Source organism: Chenopodium quinoa, unplaced genomic scaffold, assembly GCF_001683475.1.
Source record: "Chenopodium quinoa cultivar QQ74 unplaced genomic scaffold, ASM168347v1, whole genome shotgun sequence".
Classification (NCBI taxonomy): domain Eukaryota; kingdom Viridiplantae; phylum Streptophyta; class Magnoliopsida; order Caryophyllales; family Amaranthaceae; genus Chenopodium; species Chenopodium quinoa.
Window position 1 is genome coordinate 326,402 of NW_018742400.1, and position 11,615 is coordinate 338,016.

The 11,615-nt window shown below is 42.3% G+C and overlaps 1 protein-coding gene across 1 annotated transcript; it reads left to right on the forward strand.

The window, feature by feature from the left end:
- Nucleotides 1-9,614: 9,614 nt before the first annotated feature.
- On the forward strand, nucleotides 9,615-10,439 carry LOC110704102 (brain acid soluble protein 1-like). Its single transcript, XM_021881883.1, has one exon. The coding sequence runs from the start codon at nucleotides 9,615-9,617 to the stop codon at nucleotides 10,437-10,439; it is 825 nt and encodes a 274-aa protein (XP_021737575.1).
- The last annotated feature ends 1,176 nt before the right edge of the window (nucleotides 10,440-11,615 follow it).

Sequence of the window (11,615 nt, forward strand, 5' to 3'; positions counted from 1 at the left end):
ATTCCACGTCCAAGGGAACACTATCGAAAATTACTTCTCTCGAAATAATTCTTATCCTCTTTATGATCATCCTCCATGCCTAAAGGAATATGATCGAAGACAACTTCGCCCAAAATTACCTTTAGTTGTTTGTGACATCTTTCCACAATCTAGGGAACGCCACCTTATTGTGTCGATGTTCACTCGTCTCTGAACAAGAGCTTCTTTTTGATATGATTTTCTGAATTATGTGTCCACGCGTCTCTGAACAAAGATCTTGATAATAGGATGCCCACGCGTCTCTGAGCAAAAGAGCTTGTAGGAAATGTCCACGCGTCTCTGAACAAAAGAGCTTGAAAAGGATTGTCCACGCGTCTCTAAACAAAAGAGCTTTTGAATGATATGCCCACGCGTCTCTGGAGCAAAAGAGCTTGATGGAAATGTTCACGCGTCTCTGAACAATAGAGCTTCAGTGCTTGAATGTTTGTTGCGATAATGTTTTGAAGAAAAATTTCCAAAGACCAACGTTTGTCGATCTCTAAAGCTCGCCTGAACTTTGCTTTCGCTAAAACCAGTATGTCGGTGTTTCCGTAATGAGCCATATCTTAGGCGCTTTAAGCTAAGCGAGACGATCTTTCATCAAGTCGACCCCTTATTGTGATTGTAATCAAACTGACTACTTAATCATGTCAAATTGCTTATAGGGGCTAACTGGCGCACCAAGGAACCCAAAATTGTTGTATGAAGTCAAAATCACCTTTCTGAGAGGCTTCGAGCTCTGTTGTTGTTGAAATATTTCTGGCGCCAAGAATTGATTCTGTCGTCGAACGCTGTGATAGGGTCTTCCCTGTTCTGCTACACCTGTATTTATTTTTTACTATAGAACTTTGGCAATTTCTTTAATTATCTTAGGGTTGACCTAAGGCTTAATGTAGCTTGACTCATCGACTTGACACGACTCAAGGTATAAACTTGACTCGATATGTTTGACTGACTCGAGGTTGACTCGACTCGAAGTGTAATGACACATGTGTTAGACTCAAATCAAAGTGATATGGCACGACATGACCCAATGTGTACATGGCTCGTGTGTGCATTGTAATGTGATCGTACGACTCGAAAATGCAGAAAAGCAAAAAATTTCCGTCATTTTTGTGGAGGGTACCGACTTTCTCCTGAAAAAGAAAGACGTGAAAAAAGAAAATCAAAAGTTTGAAGATACATGTTGAATGAGCTTAGTCAAATGTTGTTTGATACTATCTCTCAAGGTTCAAGGATTAATTCATCCTAGGCTATCTCAACTGTTGACTCCATGATGAAAGCATTTGGGTAACTTAGGCACGGAGGCTAAGCACTTCATACTTCTATGTAATGACAATTATGAGTGATGAGTGATGTGACAAGGCATGCTTCATCGTTATGTTAAGATTTCATGACAAAGGGTTCCTAAAGAGAAGTATATTTGGTCATGTATGCGTGATGTGTGTGATAGTGACACTAAAGTTAGGCCGCAAGAGCTAAGTGTGTGGAAAAAATATATTATTGAAAAGAGTCAAATGGTGGTGACTCTTGGCTAGGTAAGCTAATAATGTAGGGATCAAGCCCCCAAGTCTAGCTCTAAATAAATAGGGATGAGCACAGGGTATCCCTTGATATGATCATGGTGTAAGTGTGTGAATGTGAATATGAATGCATTTTTATTACGGCTGCACCTCGATGGGAGGTTGCCTACGTATCCGTTAGGAATCAGGCCAAACGTAGCTCTAGCCAAACCTCGCACAAGTGTGTATACCTCAAAAAAGGTATTTTAAGGGTTGTAACGTGGTTAGGCTAAAGGTTTAAAGACGAAGGGGATAAACGCTCAAGACCCTAGATAAGCCCCCAAGGTGTGCAACCTCACTTTTAAATCTTTGTATTTTCATGCTTGAATTTCTATTCTTTTTTTAGCTCTTTTTGCTTTAGCATTTATTTTACTTTTGCAAGTGTGGGCAATCCCGTTCATGCGGTCTATCACTCACTTGGCATTCATGTTTCTCAGGCACGGTACCGAGCACTCGATAAGAGACGCAATATGAGATGTATTCTTATCAATGATATTCCCATCCCAAGGTTAGGTAGATGTAGGTTGAAAAAAGAAGGGTCTATCGTTAGACGAGGCTCAAAGTTGTTTATGAAGAAAGGATTTGTAAATTAGAAAGGCGAAAGGAGATATGATGTGGCTACAAGGGTTGCCTCAAATCATTGGTATACCTTGTGCTTAATTTGACATGGATTTTTTTTTTGATGCAATGCAATGTGATGATCATGTGCAAGGAAATAGATGCTCATTTTATTAAAAAGGGAAAAGAAAAGAAAAACTACAAAAATAATCTAAAGGAAAAGAAAAGGTGCCTATGCTAGACTTATTGGGGAAAGGAAAAAATGAAAAAGAAATAGAAAAAGAGGTCATGAAATCTTGTCATTGAAGCTCGCCTCTTGTCTTGTGTTGTTTGCTCCGACATCATCCAGTCTTCTCGCTAGCTAGAGGCGATGGGATATTATTTGCCTCTATGAGATCTTGAATGAGGTTTTGAAACCTATAGCATTCATCAGTAGTATGACCATTTCCTCGATGGTACTTACAATAGGAATTTGGATTCCATCTCGAAGATCGATTTTCTGGTGATGGATCCTTGGTAGGGCCAATAGGTTTGATTAATCCTCGGTCATAGAGACGATCAAAAGCAACATCGTAGGTCATTCCAATGGGTGTGAACTCTCGCCTGGGTTTCCTTTTAGATCCTCGATTGTGGGGACAATCGAAAGCTTCATTGCAAGTCATTCTTATTGGTGTGTATTCTTCAATGGTCCGTTTTGCTTGTGGCTTAGGAGCATTGAGTCCTTCATTAAACCGTTGGCGAGAATTTTGTTCGATGGCCATCACCCAATTTGCTAATCCTTCTACCACATTCAAGAGTATGGCAATGACGTCTTGCAGTTTTCGAATTTCCTTTTTTAGACTTGACGAGTCTTCCTTGGTATTATCTAAGAAAAAACTTTCATCCTCCTCAATTATGGCCACTTCATCGAGAGAGGTCATATAAGTTGTCTCGGTCATAGGCTCTCCTATAGGTGTGATAAGTAGTGACGGGTCAAAGGATGCTTGGTCATCTTCGATGGCTAGAATCTCAGAAGTTTCATTGTTATCGATCAGATCTTGAATAGCTTCTTTAAGTTTCCAACACTCTTCAGTGTCGTGACCCTTTCCTTGATGATATTTGTAGTGCTTATTAGGGTCCCACTGAAAGGAATGGTGTCCTTCGAACAAGTGTATTATTCTGATAGCGGGTTCAAAATTATTAGAAAGCTAATATATTCAGTAAGGTCAAGTGATCGGAATGCCTGGGTGGAGGCCGCTTCCGATCAGTAATATTAATATAATTAATATTACAGCTTAATCTTGAATGAACCCTTCAGGTCACACCCAAGCAAAATATACGAACCAACTCGACGAATTAATTCGGAAGAAATTAATTCGTCGCCCGAGTGTTAAATATTTAGACGTCGGTAATTCGAGCTTAGAGCGTCGAAACCGATCGTCGGAAGTTGAGTCGAAGATAATAAGAAGACGAGACGAGAAAACAGTAATAAATCAACAATGACCAAAATACCCCTAGCATCGGAACATCGAGTGTTAGGGGGTATAGCCGAGCTAGCAGCCTGCACCAAGTACGGGGCTTGCTAGTAAGCTGCGGCTAGTAGCCCGCACCTAGTGCGTGGTGTGCTAGCATGCTGCAGCTAGCAACCCGCACTAGGTGCGAGGCAAGCTAGCAGCAGCCCTCGGCAGCAGCAGCACGCACGCAAGTGCAGGGGCCTGCTGGCCGAAGGTGCTAGAAAGCAGCCCGCACTTTGTGGTGCGTGGATAGCTAGGCCGAGGCTAGGGGCAACAACAAAATGAGAAGCCCACTTGGGTGCCTTGGTGCCCAAGTGGGGGTTGCCATGTGGCGCAAGGTGAGGGAGAGAGTGGGGAGCAAGTTTGGTCCCCATCTCCAAGTGGTCCTCACCTACTCCCTTATGTATGCTTGACACTTGTTGATTTATTACTAGTTTGCTTAATAATTTTATTTTAGCTTTAAAATAAAATGTGAAAATCTCATTGTCCCACATTGATGGGAGAGATTTTCATACTCTCATCATTCCCTATAAATACCCAACTTGGGGCATTGGAAATGATGCTTGAGTGGGAGTTAAAAAGAGCATTCCATAATTTTGGGAAAACTCTTAAACTCATATAACACTCGGGTTTTGGTCGGACCTTGCTAACCCCAAGGTAGCAGACCTTAAAGTTGTGTTCGCCTTTTGTGGGTGGATACCGTCGGAGGCGCGGCGCTTGACGTGCTCGTAGCTTTCAAGTAAGAGCCCCGGTTTTTGGGCGAAGCTCGCTTCGAGGGTAAGATTCGTTATCTTTTCTTTGTGATTATTTATTTATGCTTTATGATTTTAATTATTGCGAGTGGTTCCTCAGGTCGGGTTTGTTTCCGCGGTGAGTCGGACTCACTAAACCCCAACACCCACTTAGGTGGCCTAGCTTCTGGAACCTGATCTTTGATGGGCCCTATGGGCATGACTAGTCCTTTATGATGTAGCTTCTCGAAAGCCGTTTCATAACTTATACCAAGTGGAGTGAAAACCCTTTTTGATCTTTGGATTCGTGGTTTAGAGGTGTTTGTAGCATGCACCTCATTAGAGGAAGAAGAAGGATGGTCGATCTTCTTTCCTCTCGCACTATTATCTTTCAGAAGGTCATCTTCAATGTCAATGCCTATATTATAGACAACTTTGAAAGTATTCAAGTTGTGTTGGTACTTTAAATGCTTTGAATACTTCCCTTGGAGATTCTTGATAAATATCCTCACAGATTCTTTTTCGGTAGGAGCCTTGACCATATTAGCAGAAGTTTCCCTCCATTTATTGAAGAAAGAAGTGAACCCTTCGTTTTCCTTTTGTTTTAACATCTCAAGTTGTCTGTGGTCTGTCTCGTCTTGGATGTTGCACTTATATCTATCTATGAAAGCGTTTGTTATCGACTCCCAAGAAGAGGTTTCTTCTTTCTCGAGAGAAAAGAACCATTGTTGACAAACAGTTTCGAGAGATAGTGGGAACAGAGAGGGGAAAACCTTCTTATCGATACCCTTAATGCTCATTATAGTTTCAAAAGCTCTTAGATGGAAGTAAGGGTTATCTGTTGCCTTGAATTTAGGGATGTCAGTGGCATTGAACTTATGCGGAAGAAGTTCCTTGTCCAGCGAGACCCCTTGTGAACTCATGCCCTGAAATTTATAGTCACTAGATAACTTGCTTAGACTCTCTTACATGAGGTTCATTCGTTGTTGCTTCGCGGGATCATCGACCTTGAGCGCGAGAAGATTCAGTGTCTCAGTCACAGTAGCCAGTTGATTCTTAAGATCATTGACTTCTTCTTGAGTTGCCATTATCTTCTTAGCCTTCCTCTTTTGACGAATCGGCTTATCAAAAAAGCGAGACTTGAATAAAGAGGTTGTCCTTGATTAATCGCCCTTCTCTCCTCGACCAAGTACTGTGGGAAAGGAATTTGGGGATACTTATTGTTAATAATTTGACTCCAACTTTATTCAACATGCAATGGATGGAGGAAGTGAAGATAAATTGGAATAGAATGTGAAAAAGATTTAGATGGAGGGATATGAAGAATTAGGATTAGAATGTACCCTCAACTCAAACGACGGAAAAGACCGACTCATGCATGAACCTAAGCCATGGTCATGGTAATGTACTCAAAGTGGGTGCTAAGACTAGTGAGTATAGATGGTGCGTTAAGACTCGTGTCATGACCATGTGGCTAGACTATGTGACCAAGACTCGATTAATAACTCGACAAGGTGTTATTGACAGCGGAAATTAACCGAATTAATTCGCAAACTGGTTAATTAGACCCTAGGTGATGACTCGACCAATAATCCGAACTGTCGGCCAAGAGATAGAACTGGCGTCACACTATGGTGGTTGGCGCCAGACAATTTAGAAAATGTCTGGCGCTACACACTACAATGTGGCGCTACAGCTAAGACTTTGGCGCCAATATTGGAGCTTCAGTCTGGGACTGTTTTCGGTATTATTAGTCAACTGGGGTATGCCTAAAGTCGTACTAGTTCAATTCCAATTAAAAAAAAAATTATTGACTTAAATTAATTAATTAATTAGGCAAAGTTCTTTAAGTCATTCATTTTAGTCTCAACACAAATCAACAAACGGTTAAGAGAAACATATAATATATATGCACAACAAATAATGCACAATTAGTCAAGTAGGCACAATATGATGCAATGAGTTCGCAACCTAACCATGGCTCTAGTTCTCTAAAGTTCGGGATATGGTTTAGTCAAATAGGGTCCATGGTTAATTGTCCGGATGCACCGCGCAGAAGCCTAACCGTGAAGGGTTAGCGCGTGTGGATGGGACACCGCGAGTTTTTAGAAGAAACTCACTTCCATGGTTTGGTAAATTCAACATCTCAGATGTACCCTTCGTTTCCAGGAGCGTTCAATCGGGTAGATAGAGCATGAATTCCCAGAAGGTTATGTCCATATGTAGAACACATATGGGTTTCAGAAAAGTGAGAAAAAATTCAATCAGGAAGTAGGATCGAGCAAACAATATGAAAAACTGGTTGAAATTAGAGCGCATATTTCTGGCTCGGTATTGGGGGAAATTGGCGCCAGCAAAAAGAGACTGGCGCCAACTTTTAGCTGTAGCGCCTGGCACCAATACTAGCGTCTGGCGCTACGACTAAAATGTTGGCTCCAAGCTCTGGCCCCTGACCCTACTTCCCACATACCTCAGCAGCTTTATGTGCTTAATAAAATCATCCAGTTTCGCGCGGTGTTATTTCAGTCCTAGTTATGGAAGAAATTTCTCAAATTTCCTACGTGTAAAATCCTATGTTTTTTACTCATTACGGATAGTCTTTCCAATGAGAACCTTTTTATGCATATGACAATAATGTTAATCAAAATTACGCACATGAAATACTTAGAACTTTTCGAGTCTCATCCACTCATTCTAGATCATTGCCGAAACAAATTCAGGAATTAAAATAGAAATCCTCCCCAGTGGAGTCGCCAAAAACTGTAGGGAATAATTTCAAGCCTTTAAAATCCCACTAGCTTGAACCCCACTGTGATCATACACTAAAGTACGATGGCGTCCAAAAGGGTTGTAAACCATTCACGAGGTGAAGGTTACACCCCTTAACGATCCAAGAGATCGTCAACTCCATAAGGTCATGAACCAAATAAGGCTCCGGGGATGATGGTACAAATCCAACCTAAAAGAGATTGAACCTGCCCTAATAATAGGCCTCTACTTTATTCTGCTTGTATTCATGTGCGCTTTCTGACTAACATACAATCAATAGGATTAACCCTAAACCTATATAATCTATGTTGGTTGAATTTAATGCACAAATAAACTATTATTGGCGATCACTTGAATTATAATCACAATTAACCCTAACAAGATTATTAATTATCTTATTAAGCGTGATTGCAAGTACAAATTCCCTTTAACATGCAATAAAAGGCGTGATCAAGCAATAAAGAATAAATAATGTATCAAGCAACATAATCAATAATAATAATAATTATAATAATCATAATCATAATCATGTTCATGTTAATATTAAAGCATAATAGAAATAGCAAGATCCGAGGCATGATACTAACAAGATTAATAATAAACCCTAGCATGTCACTAAGCAATAAAAATCAAAGCTTTAACCCTAACATGATACTAACATGAATTAATATTAGGAAGAGAATAGGAAGCATCGTACTTTTAATCATACTTAATATTAAAGTTACCCTAGACATGATACTAGGAATTAAAATAACAATCTAAGCATGATTTCTACATCATAATATCAATAAATCAACAAAGCACTTACTTGGATGCCTCGTACCTCTTTCTAATAGCAAAATACACACGTTAGTAACTTCAAGGAAAATAATAATCAAACAAAGCAATTAAATTAAATAATTGAAAGAGAGATTTGGGACCAAACCCTCATAAATTAAACCTTTCACGTCTAGGGCGAAGGCAACTTCGAATATGGCTAGGTGTTTCTAGATCTTGTGAATGCGGAATTTTGTATTAAAAAGCAAGAAAGAATTGAATAATAAAGAATTAATGTTATATGAAAATTGATGAATGAAAGATGATGAGTATTGGCAATTGGTGAATGAAGAGAGTTGATGAATGGTAATTGATGATAATTGGTGAATGATGATTGTAGATGATGATGAAAACGGAGTTTTTAGTACGATATTTATAAAAAAATCAGCCAAAAAAGATAATTTAACAAAACATAGTCTGAAGATCACAAAAAAGCGTTGGCGCTAACCCTGGCTAATTGGCGCTAGGCACTAGTGGTTAGCGCCAGTCGCCAATGGCTAGCGTCTGGCACCAAGCCTGGTTCCAGACGCCAAGGCCTGGGGTTGAACGCCAATCTTAATTCCAATGCGTTTTCGAAAATCTGATAAGTTTACCGTACTAGAAGATAAAATAATATAATTTCTTCGAAAATGCTATTTGATCTTGATTAAAACTCTGAAAAGTCCTAATTGAGTTAGGAATGAAAAGAACCTTCTAGGATGTTCTAGAAGACTAAAACCATTCCTAATTGCATTAGGAATGACAAATTATATTAGGCCCTACATAAAGCCCAAACCAGACCCAATTTAGTAAATTGGCCATAACTTCCTCAATATTCATCGAAATTGGGCTTATAATATATCGTTGGAAAGGTCTTTGCAAGCCCCATCCAACTACACCACTATTGGACCCATATCATGGACCAACCAAACTGGATTAGCTGTTTTCTTAAAATAAAGTTTTCCAAAACAGGGAGAAGAGAAAAGAAATAAAACTTTCCGCAACACTAGACCTTTCCACACTTTCGTTTCATTCGATTATGATTCAACGTGAAAGGTACTTGATTTGGGTATTTTATACCCGGCCAGGTGGCCCAATCAGAAAGCGCCACGTGTCCTCCATATAGGTGCCATTTGGACCTATGGAATGATGACACGTGGAGGGTGGACTCTTCTCCGTCATACGTGGACTGAAGGTCCAGCAGGGACCATTCAGGTGGCGACACGTGTCACTCAAAAGGTGCTTCAGAATCCTTTTGGGCACAGTGACACGTGTCACTCAGGCATTGGCCCTGGGATGGCGGCCTTCTAAGGCCCAAATCCCGAGGCGCCGCAAAACGGCGTGACCTAATTCCTAGGTCACCAGATCCTAGGAGGGCACACTTTTCAAAAAGACCCTATAAATAGGGACATTCTGTCATTTATGACGAGACAGAGACAGAGAGAGAATTTTACACGCAATACGAGACAATACGTCACTTATCATCTGAGCTTGGAATCCGAGCAGATAACTTTATTTCCGCAAGTTTTATTACCGAACATTTACTAACTTAATCTTCGGAGGCGGACCCCCGACCATCTGGCGGTCCGTTTGCTTTGCAGGTACAGGCATCCTCAGTGTTGTAACTCTCCCAAGGGACAAAAACCCCCGAAACATTTGGCGCCATTTGTGGGGAGAGTACCTCTGAAATGGCTTCACAAGAACCTGTACCAAATCCAGAGGCCATTCGGCCTCCAGATGATATACTTGTCCAAACGGACCATGACTTAGGGGACGACGCTAACGTCGAAACATATGTGGATCCAAATGGATCCCTCATCTCTAAGCGCATCCGCAATAAGGAGAGGAGGGAGCGCCACCATGACCAGGAAGGGCCAAGCAAAATTGCTGGTCAGCCAAAGAAGCCCTCGGGGCGGCCGGTTGATCCTTCCCAGGCAGCAGGATCAACTCCCGTCACTCGGGATGAGCTAATGTCACTCCTGAGCAGCCTTAGAGGTGAAATCAAGCAGCTCGCCTCAAAGAAGTCGCCTACTCCCAGAAAGGAGCAGTCAGCCAAGAAGCCAGCCCAAGCTGGCAAACAGAAGTCGGTCAGGGACCGTCAGCCGACTCCTCATCCTGCTCCTAAGGAGAAGGCCAGGCCCCAATTTGACCTTAATCGGCTCCGTTTCCCAAAAACGGGCGCAAGAAAACCCATCCTGCACATACAGCCGGATGGTAGCAAGAAAACGTTCTCTGACGCTCGGCAATACATTGAGGAGAGGAGAACCCAGCAATCAGAGTCGGCTTCAACGTCGACTTATCATGACAGCTTTCGGAATACCTCTGTGCGGTGTTCACAGTCTGTACATGAGACCCCAGCAAGCAGCCAAAGGGTTCAGTCTGGGCTGCACGTGATTCAGTCCGCCCAGTACATGGCACAACCATTGTACCAGGCGCCAGTTGTACCTTACATGCAACCTACCCTCTATGGAGGACAGGCGGTACACGGCTCAACCGATGGACTGGCAATTTAGGCTGCAACACCTTGGAGATCAACCCTCTTCTTTCTCCAGGGAAATAACTGAAGCTTTACAGCCGGCTAAAGTTGAAAACGTTCTAGTTGGAGCCTATGACGGGACCTCCAACCTAGAAGACCACCTGCTAGCATACACCCACCTCATGTATTTATAGGGGTTGGATGATGCCGCATGGTGTCGTTGCTTTCCAGCCACCCTGAAGGGCATAGCCCAGCAGTGGTTTGGCAACCTGCCGGCTGGATGCATAAATAACTTCAAGACGCTTGCGTTCTTGTTTGCATCAAACTTCTCTATGAACATCCCTGCCAAAAAGACAAGTCTTGACTTGGGCAATGTACAGCAGGGAGATAGAGAAGGTTTGCGTTCCTACGTCAGGCGGTTCAATCTGGTCCGAATCCAGATTCATGGGCTGTCTGATGAGGTCGCCTTCACAGACTTCTTCAAGGGTCTGAAGGACGAGTCTACTTTTAAGTACGAACTCGTCCGCTAACAAATCTTTACTCTGCAAGGAGCCTTGCGAGAGGCGGAAGCCTATATACAGGCGACCTAACTCTGCTCCTCCAATAAGTAGTCGGACCATAAGAAGTCCGACCGGCAGAAAGAGAGTCGGCCTGCTCAGCCGGCTCCTAAGCCAGAAGAGAGCAAAAAGAAAAAGCAAGTATGGGCCATTGATAACTCTGATCAATCGGCCCAGAAGAAGAAAAAGGAGTGGAAACCGTATGTCCCAAGGTATGAATTCCACAAGGACTGCTGCTCCATCCTCTTGGAAATTAAGGATCGGCTAACTCTTGAAAAGTCGACTCCTATGAAAGGTTCCGCTGAAAATCGGATCAAGAACAAGCATTGCCGTTTCCATGAGGATGTTGGCCATGACATGAATGACTGTTTTAGTCTCAAGCGAAAGCTCGATCGTCTGTCCGACAAAGGACAGCTGAAGTCCTATGTGAAGTCCAAAGTGACTTCAAAAGCAAATCTGGGGTAGTCTAAGAAAAAGACTCCCCAGCCTGCTGTGAGTGCCGAAACTGATGAAGAGTCGGTGTACACCATAGCAGGCGGATTTGCCGGTGGTGGCCCGACCATTCGGGGTACCAAGGACCATCTGAGAAAGATGGTCAATTCTGTTGAGGAGGGGGATGCATCAAGCGCATCCACCTTCCCTAAAGTTGTCATCAC